Genomic DNA, 11094 nt, shown 5'->3' with positions numbered 1-11094 from the left:
TCGCAGGACATACACAACAAGCACAAAAACAGCAGTAGCATACGTAAAAACCTCTGAAATTGGGTAATTCAATTTTAGTTTTGGGCAACATGGTGTTTATAAGTTTCTGTTGCTACCCAAATCTTTTAGTTTTTGATGAGTTTACCCTAACTAATCAAGAAAGAGACTTCCATGCATACTATTTGCTTTCTTCTGTAATTTTCTTCCCAAATACTGACACTGCATTAATAGTAAGTTTTTCAGCACACATCAGATTTATTTCAGTGTGACAAAATGAAAAGCACGAGCTTCAACAACCGCTGCTTCGGTCACCTCATTAATAGCAAGCAAATCATAGCCAAATTAAGAGGGTACATTTAACATCTGCATCAAGTTTATTCTCATTTTACAGTCGCCATTAACAAAGTTTGGGGCAACTGGACATAACATTATTAAGTTGCGATAGAGAAAACTACTTCGATACACCACAGAAAGGAGGAGATTTCATTCAATCTGCAAGAGGAGGAATAAATTTCAGTGCTGAGAAAGGAGACAAGTCTTAGTAATATTTTATATAGATGAATAAAGAAGTAATGAAACTAAAGTATTATAATAAGATTCTTACCCCAAACCTCTTCTTCGTCCTAGCAAGAAGCGCCTGAGGATCACCCCTGGTTTGCTTGTAGGCATCAACCTTGTTCAACTCCTAAAAGAAGAACAACAAGGCATTTATCTTAAAATCAGCAATGTGGGGATGCTAATATAAGTTCTCACTAGTAGGTTGTTTGAAACAAAATGTTATCATTTATTTCTGCAACATACATATGATATTTATACGTTGAATGTAAAAAATGGATTTGTATAAGAATTGGCCTTCTTTTGTCTCTTTGTGAGCTCTATGCCTTGAAAATTGAAAATGAATTTCCTAAACCAAAAGTTGCCATTTACATGGTCTATATGTACAAATGTCTCAAAGGTTTCCTCCCAAATTGCATGAGCTTTTACTTTAATAAACTTTGGAAGATCAGATCGTACCGCAGCATCACATTAGAATCAATAATGCAACACAGAATGCATAAATAGAGTGTATTGATGCATTAACATAGGAATTATATTGATCATACTATGTTAAATGTACCTCAATCCATAGCAACAGCTTGGGCCTGCCTTTTGTGATGTCATAGTTTTTAACGTCAGAAAAGAAAGTCTGAAACCTTTCAACAAAGGGAGCATACGCAATATCCACCTGACAAAAATATCTTTGTCAGTAATAAGAAATTAAAGCATTGTAAATTTCGATTTCTCGTCACTCTGTAAGTATTCCTGGGGTAACAACAATTTCATTTAACTTCTGAATACAAACATAACACTGGAAAATGTAATTGAGATGTACAATCTTTACCACTAAGAACAAATTTGTGAATTCGGGCTTAACTACAGTTTCTGCTTATTAAATTCATATAGCAAAACAGCTATTATGAAGTTTAGAACTTACTCCTGAAAAACTACCAAAATCATATTAAATACATAAATTCAAGTATTTTGCGGTGATGAAATGAGCTCATATCATCCAAAATCATCAGAAGAAGGTTATACATGGTACTAGAGAAGCTAAGTACATACAAGACTGAACTGTCCAAGGAAAAAGGGACCATCAGCGAACTGTGAAAGGGCGTCTTCCAGTTTGTCAAAGGCGGCATCTACCAAAGAGACAAAAGAAGTGATAGAGTTCAACAGGAACAGTTTTGTGCCGATTTGAAAGGTTAATTTGGAGAGTCAAGAGCGTTTCTTTCTTGCAGAGTAAAATAAAGAGCTCCTCCTTACCAACTGAAGCATCCACATCTCCCTTCTGAGGCAATGCGCTGTACATAACGTGGTTGAACGCATCACTGTATGTGAGCAGCTCCTCTGCAAGCTGTCGCTTTGCGGGTTCCTACAGTATATCAGCAAGTCACATATCAGATAACTTGTAAAAAAAACATACGCAATTATAATAAGACGAAAATTGTTCATCTCTTACATCTGGAAGCAGTGCGGGGCCTTCGAAATTAGCATCTATATATTTTACCAAATCCAGACTTTCTCCTCTGACTTCATTCTTATGTTCTAGAGCAGGAACCTGTTGGAAAAATATCGTAAGCTGTAGTATAATTCAAGAGAATCTGTAAAAATTAGGTGTGATGAACTACTTAAGAAATAAAGATGACCATGCAGGTAGCTATATCACACTAAATGAAATGTGCATTAATAGGAGATATATTTCACTGAAGCATATGACCTTTAGAACTACAGCCAAGGTTGATCACTTCACCACATAATACTAATATGTAATGTTGTTATTGACATGGGTTATGCAAACTGATAATCTGATATCTCTAAGATATGTCATAGAATCTTAATATCTTTAAATTTTCCGTAGAATACAACTTAGTATATGATGCTTTCTGATCATCTTTAAACCATGGGCACTGAGTTATGCTTTGATCACAGGATTATATTGCAAGTACCAATGTTTTTCAACCTCAATCATTTCTAATAATCCTTTGTTTACCGAGTTTGGACAGGAAAATAACTGTCGGAAATGTCATTACCGCAATAATGCATCATCATTTATTATATGCAACATGAAAATATCATATGGTGCAACCTATGCTGCAAAGAAGATTCTGAGATAAGAGTGTACGCGACTGGTATCAGAAATCGATCATACTAATTTATGGCACCGAACCTTGTTTGCAGGGTGGACCTTTTCCTTGTACCACACTGGCCTGTCTTCCAAAATAAGGGGAACCAATTTGATCTTTTCCTGCAATCCCTGCTTCTCGAGAAAGCATTGGTAAGAACAGCTAATTTACAACAAGAAAGATAAAAGCTTGCTAAGACCCACCCTTCCACTATACGCCATTTTTAACTATTTTTCTTTGGATTAGCATTCCCCTTAGGCCTCAACTATTGATTTTTTTGTGTTATTTTCGTCAATTATGTAGAGTTTTCCGGTGATTCTGTGTAGACACTTTTCCAGCTAATGGTGGATTTCATTAACTGTTAAGAACTGCAGTTAATTTAAACGAATCCTTAACTCAAATTAGTAAAACAACACAAATAAAAAAAAAAAGAGAAAATCAAAACTTCATGAAAATGTCAATAAAATTGCAAAATGCTGAGAGGAAATAAAGGTGAATAGTAAATACTACCTTATAGTTTCTAGCAATCCAGGTACGTTGGGCATATGGGCACACATAGGCTATGTACAACCTATAAAAATCAACCCAAAACAAAGATTAAAGCTTAGAAATTAATTATAAAAAAGGAAAAGTTAAAGAGAAAAAATAATAACAAGTATAATTAAACTAAGTACCTGGTAGTCCCATCAAAGAGATTAGGTGGCTCAGATGCAGAATCCAAAGAAGGGGGGAGAACCTCCTTCGCAAAACTACACCAACAAAATCACAATATCACCCAAAAAAAAGAATAATTATAAACCTTATGAACTCGATTAGTTCAACAAAATGATTACGAGAAATTTGTAACCGCGAAACCCAAATCTCAAAATTGAAACTTTTTTCACAAAAAAATCGGTCAAAAAGAAGTTTTTTTTTTTTGCGGACTTTTTTTGGGATTTAATGGGTTGCTCAACGACAAAAAAACGTAGATAAATATCAAAATTTCTCTACCTTTATTCCATCACAAATAGGTATATCCCTGTTTACTCAAAAAAAAAAAAAATCAAAATTTCTCACAATTAGTATGAAGGATCTGAGAGAGATTACCTAAAACTTGCAGGGGTCAACATGGATTTAAACACAGAGTTCGATTAGATTCTTGTTAGAGTGGAAGAGTTGAGAGTAACGAAGGGAGAGAGGAGAGAGTTGGTGAGGATACTGCTTAGCATGAATGTATGTAGACCCCTCATGTATATAGCTTTTTGAAATGGGCTAATTATTATTATTATTTTTTATTGTTGGTAAGTGAAATGTACGGACTATAGAGAGTGAAAATCCAACACCTTTATTTTTTTTTCAGATTTAAATTTCTCAACTAACATTTTTTTAATTTTATTTATTTTTCGTTAGCTTTAGTAATTTTTATCAAAAAAGTAAATAAATATTTCATCTCTTAATCATTCATTAATATTTTACCAAAAAGTTGGTTAGTGTGACAATGAAATTCTAATAGAAATTTTTTTAAGCCACGATCACGAACCAATTTTTTTTTTTAGAAGGTACTGTATTAATAATTAAATTGACCAAAGAAATTGGAAACCTCCTTTGAAGGGAAAAGGAGATGGAGAAATACATTATTCAATCCACATCACAACCAAACAACACTGAGCAGTACTTGTACCCAAATCAACCACAATATTAGCAAATTTTATAAGGACAAAAAACATTAACATAGAGAATCATTTTATAATGTCAACAACACACTGGAATCCAAACCAAGTATTTATTACATTACTAGTTTAAGAAGGTATAATAAGACAATACAAGAAGAAACTAGTATATATAGCATAAGTAACAGCTGCTGTTTATTGCTTGATCCGCGCGTAAAGTCGACCGAATCAGGGCAGAATCAAGGACTAACAGTGACTGTCGCTTTATTCGTAATCATATGCGCGATATCTGCATTCATCAGCACTGATTAATCAGTAATTAAGCAAAATTTTTCGATCATATACATGACAGAATTCATCACAGAGCAAGTGATCTGGTAATAACTAATCAGAAAACAAAATTTGAGAGAAAATATTATCCATTTTTTACATCTTCCACTTCTTCCCAAATTAAGATTACGGGATTTTGTCAGAAATACTAAGAAGAGTTTTGGATCGCAGCTTCCGCTTGCGAGTTCATGGAGGTGTTAATGATAGCAAAACTGGATATGAAAGAAGAAAGGTAAAGTTTAGCTTCTAATTAACCTGCAGAAACCAAAGAGTATTCTGAGAAAGAGAGAGAGGAGTCTTCACGCAATCTGGAGAAAAATAAACACCAGAGCAAAAGAAAAGGTAATGCAACCACATCATGTTAATACACAACCTGAGTTTAGGTGCATTTTTTGATACACAAAATAGAAAAAGAAGGATTAGCCATGCACAAGGATCTCACCAAACCCAGCTTCTTAGCATGAGCAAGTAGTTCTTGAGGGTCTCGTTTCGTTTGCGTGTAGGCATCAATCTTGTTCAACTCCTAAGACAACATTACATTGGAGTTAAAATAATGAACTAACAATTGAATTGATATTTTTGAGAGGAGGAGAAAAAGGAACATTACAGTACATCAAAATGTCAAAAAACTTATTAGATGAATATGATTCCACTAGATACAAGTGCAAATAAATATAAGACGTTGTTCGAACTAATTGTCTCAAGCACAGAAAAGGAGAGAGAGAGAGAGAAGGGAATATCACACAATTCAAATATATAAGCACTGCATTCTCATACTTTTTTGTTTCGAGTTACCTCAATCCATAATTTTAGCTTTGGCCTGCCTTTGGTGATGTCATAGTTCTTTGCCTCCGCAAGGAAAAGCTGGAACCTTTCAATAAACGGAGCGTATGCTATATCCACCTGATATTTGCAATAAAAAAAAGAAAATTACAGAACGTAAATCCATGAAAAGAACTGATAAAGTTTTCGATAATTATAAGGCGAAAGAAATTACATTCCTGATTCTCTACATGCTTGAAAACATTGATCAGTTGAATCATCTCATATCAGAAACAAACCAGCCATTCTAATTACTCGAGTTTACTTAAATTAGCCATTCACGTAATCCAAATTGGTTTAGTTAATCCATGTAAGTGAGAATAAATTACAAATACATCAGCCATTTTAACCACGAGAACAATTGAAAGCGAGTGAAAAACAAAGAAGTCACTAATTATTAGCTTACCAGGCTAAATTGGCCAAGGAAAAAAGGACCATCATCGAATTTCGAAAGGGCATCTTCTATTTTGTCCCATTCAGGAGCTGAAGAAGAACGCCACATATATAAAATCAGTATGTAACACACCAAACCTCATTCTTTTGATCTGCGCGAGTACCTAAATCAGTTACAGTAAGGCTCTCACCAACTTTGTCATCGACTTCTCCCTCAGAGCGTGATGCTGTGAATACTTCTTTGTTGAATGTATCAGTATAAGACAGCAGTTCCTCAGCAAATTGCCGCTTTTCAGGATCCTGCAAATGTTTTGGAAAATTAAGTTACGAAGTGGAAAATAACGGTAACACACGAGCTTCATTTCGACTATTTCTCTCACATCAGGGAGCAATTTAGGGCCTTCGAAATGGCTATCGATATACTTGATCAAATCCAGACTCTCTCCTTTGACCTCATTATTGTGCTCCAAGGAAGGTACCTGCTCGAAAAAAAAGTGTACTAGTGAGGCATATTCCTCAGATAAATGTGAGTTCTTTTCGATGAAATATAGTTTGAAAAGAGTAAAACTGGTTAGCTATACGCAAACCAAAAGTGATGGCGCGTTAAGTTTCTCTACTCGGTACATAAAAGAGGAATGATATGCATCGGCCTAGACGTGATTTGTTCCTGAGAAAATCTATTATTTCGTATATGATACACAAAACAACAATTACCAGAATTTTTTTTTTTTCAATTCTTGATTCAAGACAACAAAGGTAACTGTAAGAGATCTAGAGCTCCATATATACTCATTGATAAGTAGTTACAATCCGGAACAAATTGATCTACCTTGCAATTTGTAAAGCTTTAATAATTTTTCTTGTTCTGACACTTTATTGGCACATTTCCTTACAACTGCATAAAGGTTAAGACCTTGTGGGTTGATCATGAGGTTCTTTTGTGAATTATTTTTCTTCGACAATTAAGAGAATGTTAATTTAACGTCCGTAATTCGTCAAGGAAATAACATAACGAAAAAAAAAGAAGAAGAAGAAGAAAAATGCATCAAACCTTGTTAGTAGAGTAAACTTTCTCCTTGTACCATGCTGGCCTATTTAGCAGATCAATTGGAACTAACTTTATCTTCTCCTGCAGTCCCTGCTTCAGCAACATAATTAAGAGCTCGAGATTAATTCTAGATGCAGAATATGTAAGAAGTGCTAGAACATTCAAATTAAGATGATCTGAGAGATCAAGTAATCACCTTATAGTTCCTCGCAATCCAGGTGCGCTGCGCATATGGGCATGTATAAGATATGTACAACCTTCATAGCATAACCAATTAAGTTAAAAAAGAGAAAATTAGCCTTACAAATAATAGGCTTTAACTAGAGGATAACAAAATTACCTGGTGGTTCCATCAAAGAGATGAGGTGGTTCTGATTCAGAGGTTAGAGGAGGAGGAAGCACCTCTTTCGCATAGCTACACAATACAAATTTAAACACAAACATTACACATTTTTCATACAATATAAAATCAAAATCATATTGATTTAGAAAGAAAAGAATCAACAAAATTGAATCATCAAAAAATTATTAAATAAAAAACAGATAGTACCTAACTGCTGCAGCCATTGAGATTAATTAATTGAAGAAAATAAAAAGAAATTTAAGTTGATGGAGTTGGGTGAAGGTGAAGGGGTGAGCAGTGCGATATATATATAGGGAGGGCTGTGGGTCGGATCGTATGGAAGAGACTGGAAGAGCAGTGGATTTGGGCGTGGATGCGTCAGTGGTGACGACAAAATTAAGGGAAAACTTCAAAAACCCCCCTGTGGTTTAAAACGTATCAATTTGCCCCCCTGTGGTTTCGTTTTTCTCTTTTTGTTATCAATTTTATTATTTTTTTTTCTTAAATCAGTGACAAAGTTAAAATTAAAAGATACTAAAGTGAATATTCGATAAATATAGATGGTTATCTGAAGTTTTTTGTATATAATTTAACGAAATGTTAACGAAAAAGCTTCCGAAAAGATAAAANGACCTTGTGGGTTGATCATGAGGTTCTTTTGTGAATTATTTTTCTTCGACAATTAAGAGAATGTTAATTTAACGTCCGTAATTCGTCAAGGAAATAACATAACGAAAAAAAAAGAAGAAGAAGAAGAAAAATGCATCAAACCTTGTTAGTAGAGTAAACTTTCTCCTTGTACCATGCTGGCCTATTTTGCAGATCAATTGGAACTAACTTTATCTTCTCCTGCAGTCCCTGCTTCAGCAACATAATTAAGAGCTCGAGATTAATTCTAGATACAGAAAATGTAAGAAGTGCTAGAACATTCAAATTAAGATGATCTGAGAGACCAAGTAATCACCTTATAGTTCCTCGCAATCCAGGTGCGCTGCGCATATGGGCATGTATAAGATATGTACAACCTTCATAGCATAACCAATTAAGTTAAAAAAGAAAAAATTAGCCTTACAATAATAGGCTTTAACTAGAGGATAACAAATTACCTGGTGGTTCCATCAAAGAGATTAGGTGGTTCTGATTCAGAGGTTAGAGGAGGAGGAAGAACCTCCTTCGCAGAGCTATACAATACAAATTTAAATAAAAACATTACACATTTTTCATATAATATAAAATCAAAATCATATTGATTTAGAAAGAAAAGAATCAACGTCATCGAACCCTCAAAAAAATATTAAATAAAAACAATTTTTGGTAAAGAAGAAGAGATAGTACCTAACTGCTGCAGCCATTGAGATTAATTAATTGAAGAAAATAAAAAGAAATTTAAGTTGATGGAGTTGGGTGAAGGTGAGGAGTGTAATATCCCGGACTCGTCGCAACCGCCGATGATGAGAATTCGCTGAGGTGAGGATGGCGACGGGGATGATGGTGGTTTCCAGCAACTCCGATGTAATCGAGGTAAGAAAAAAGGTAAGAGAAAGATACAGTGACAGAAATAGAGTGGGTAAAGAGATGGAGATAGAGATAGAAGTAGAGGAGAGAAGAGAAGTAGTAGAGAAGTGGTAGAGAAGAAGAAGAAGGGTTTGGAGACGAACTTTTGGAGAAGAAAATAGACTAATTCATTTCCTTAATGATATTTTACTCTGCACAGCTATTACTTATACTTCCGGGCTTTTTTTGCAAATAGCCTTCTGACAAATTTTATTTGCAAAATTAGCCCCGTCCAAAAATTATTTGCAAAAATGGTCCTGCCCCTGCCACGTCAGAGCCACGTCAGCGCCATGCGGACAGGACAGGCCCAGATGTTTAAATTGAACACGGGGAACCATTCACCGTGTTCAATACAAAATTTTTGTATTAGACACGGTGAATGATTCACCGTGTCCAATACAAATACCCCAACAATGGTTAAGTTGGAGGTATTTGTATTAGACACGGTGAACCATTCACCGTGTCTAATTATTTGTATTGGACACGGTGAATGGTTCACCGTGTCCAATACAAATATTTCGATTTTAGCTATTTTGTATTGGACACGGTGAATGATTCACCGTGTCTAATACAAAAATTTTGTATTGAACACGGTGAATGGTTCACCGTATTCAACTTAACCATCTGGCCCAGCCCAGCCCCGCCCGCGTGGCGCTGACGTGGCGCTTGCGTGGCGGGGCCAGGGCTATTTTTGCAAATAAATTTTTGACAGTGCCAAATTTAAAAAAAAAAATTTGTAAGGGGGCTATTTGCAAAAAAAGCCCTATACTCCCCTTTACATATACTGAAATGCAAAAATTATAGAAATAGTGAGCTAAGTTGCAAAAGTTAATAAAATGAGTAATCGGCTAAGTTTGATGGGGATGTGGGTCTCGAGTTGGGCTTCACTGGTCCATGAACTCGTTGTCACCGGTAAGTGGATATCGGGTCGCCTTCTCTGCACTATCCTCCACCCGGCGGGTCTTGGGTTCGCAAATTCCCCCCGACCCGAGAACTGGGTCGCCCGATCCACTGGTAAATGGTAAGCGGGCGCCGGTTCGTTCTTCTCCGCACCATCCGCAACCCGGCGGATAGTGGGTTCGCCTTTTTCCTCCGCTCCGGAAGACTGCCACCCCGACCCGCAAGAGCTACTTCCATTTCCCCCTTCGCCTTTCTCCCTTCTCTAACTCCCATCGCCCTCTCCGAGCTCTGAGGATGCCTAGCTCCGCCGGAGTTCCACCCGAGCGCCCTCACGCCGCCGGAGCTCCACCCGAGCTCGCGCCAGTGCTCCGCCCGGACCTCTTCTCGCCAGGCTGCTCCGTCAGACTCCGCCTTCCTCAACTCGCTGCCGCCGCCTCTCTCTCCTTTATTTTGTAAAGTTTCCATTTTTACTGACCTCTTCTGTTACTACTATTTCTATTACAAGGAGGTGAGCGGTGAGATATATATACGGAGGTTGTGGGTCGAATTGCATGGAAGAGACAGGAAGAGGAGTGGATTTGGGCGTGGATGCGTCAGTGGTGACGACAAAATGAAGTAATTGGCCGTATCATGCGTTCTAAATAGTTAGCAAAGGATTTTTTTTTAAAAAAAAAAGAGAAAAATCGTTCTATGAACCTGTACTATTTGGAGCCAACAAAATCGGCTTAATTCACTTCTATTTAGAGATTAACTGCTTACGAATCACCGACTGTAACTATAGCAAGTTACGAAGAGTTCGGTGGTTGATATTCAAGATTAAAATTCGAATTCTAGCTGATTTATATTTTCAGCTAAATTTATTTTTAAATGTAGCGTGTTATCTATCTCAAAAAAAAAAAAAAAAAAAACTGCATATGAACAATGTGTGGGACTGTTTTTTTTTTTTTTTTTTCCCGCTCCATTCGTCCCTATAGTTTAATTCGCTTCTTTAATTCACTTCTTCATTTTTCTATAGTTTAATTCCCTTCTTTAATTCACTTCTTCGATAAATGAAGCGGATGTCACGCTAACTTTTCAAAAAAAAATATTTCACCTCTTAATCGTTCATTAATATTTTACCAAAAAGTTGGTTAGCGTTACAATTAAATTCTAATAGTAATTTTTTGAAGCCACGATCACGAACCAATTTTTTTTAAGAAGGGACTATATTAATAATTAAATTGACCAAACAAATTGGAAGCCTCCTTTGAAGGGAAAAGGAGATGGAGAAATACATTATTCAATCAACATCACAACCAAACAACACTGAGCAGTACTTGTACCCAAATCAACCACAATATAAGCAAAGTTTATAAGGACAAAAAACATTAACATACAGAATCATTTTATAAT

At 35.9% G+C, this 11094-nt stretch overlaps 2 protein-coding genes across 9 annotated transcripts; both read right to left on the bottom strand.

Moving 5' to 3' along the window:
* LOC109723691 (protein IN2-1 homolog B-like) lies at positions 199-3911 on the bottom strand. The gene is made up of 10 exons (XM_020252153.1): positions 3750-3911; positions 3338-3412; positions 3174-3234; positions 2708-2794; positions 2000-2098; positions 1804-1912; positions 1603-1679; positions 1118-1225; positions 605-685; positions 199-492 (listed from the first exon to the last, which is right to left on the bottom strand). The coding sequence occupies exons 1-10, from the start codon at positions 3770-3772 to the stop codon at positions 484-486; spliced, it is 729 nt and encodes a 242-aa protein (XP_020107742.1). The 5' UTR covers positions 3773-3911; the 3' UTR covers positions 199-483.
* LOC109724266 (protein IN2-1 homolog B-like) lies at positions 4329-8892 on the bottom strand. 8 transcript variants are annotated; one of them, XM_020253033.1, is made up of 11 exons: positions 8584-8885; positions 8355-8429; positions 8213-8273; positions 8020-8106; positions 6238-6336; positions 6049-6157; positions 5871-5947; positions 5438-5545; positions 5085-5165; positions 4898-4950; positions 4329-4601 (listed from the first exon to the last, which is right to left on the bottom strand). In XM_020253033.1, the coding sequence occupies exons 1-10, from the start codon at positions 8598-8600 to the stop codon at positions 4942-4944; spliced, it is 723 nt and encodes a 240-aa protein (XP_020108622.1). In that variant the 5' UTR covers positions 8601-8885; the 3' UTR covers positions 4329-4601; positions 4898-4941. The 8 variants fall into 8 exon arrangements, with proteins under 8 accessions (XP_020108622.1, XP_020108616.1, XP_020108619.1 ...); XM_020253031.1 differs by lacking the exons at positions 8020-8106; positions 8213-8273; positions 8355-8429; positions 8584-8885 and adding exons at positions 6909-6998; positions 7102-7162; positions 7246-7320; positions 7456-7613 and having other exon boundaries at positions 4349-4601; XM_020253032.1 differs by lacking the exons at positions 8020-8106; positions 8213-8273; positions 8355-8429; positions 8584-8885 and adding exons at positions 6909-6995; positions 7102-7162; positions 7246-7320; positions 7456-7613 and having other exon boundaries at positions 4354-4601.

Source organism: Ananas comosus, linkage group 18 (genome assembly GCF_001540865.1).
Source record: "Ananas comosus cultivar F153 linkage group 18, ASM154086v1, whole genome shotgun sequence".
NCBI classification, from domain to species: domain Eukaryota; kingdom Viridiplantae; phylum Streptophyta; class Magnoliopsida; order Poales; family Bromeliaceae; genus Ananas; species Ananas comosus.
The sequence above is the reverse complement of the archived record's forward strand: the minus strand, read 5'-3'. Positions and strand labels throughout refer to the sequence as shown.

Excerpts from the sequence above, each read along its gene's own strand:
- LOC109723691 (XM_020252153.1), bottom strand. The coding sequence starts at position 3,772 with ATGTTGACCCCTGCAAGTTTTAG. Across the intron at positions 3,235-3,337 it reads CTCTTTGATGGGACTACCAG|GTTGTACATAGCCTATGTGT; the intron begins GTACTTAGTTTA and ends TGATTTTTATAG. Across the intron at positions 1,913-1,999 it reads GCCCCGCACTGCTTCCAGAT|GAACCCGCAAAGCGACAGCT; the intron begins GTAAGAGATGAA and ends GATATACTGTAG.
- LOC109724266 (XM_020253027.1), bottom strand. Across the intron at positions 8,274-8,354 it reads CTCTTTGATGGAACCACCAG|GTTGTACATATCTTATACAT; the intron begins GTAATTTGTTAT and ends TATGCTATGAAG. Across the intron at positions 5,546-5,870 it reads TCCTTGGCCAATTTAGCCTG|GTGGATATAGCATACGCTCC; the intron begins GTAAGCTAATAA and ends TGCAAATATCAG.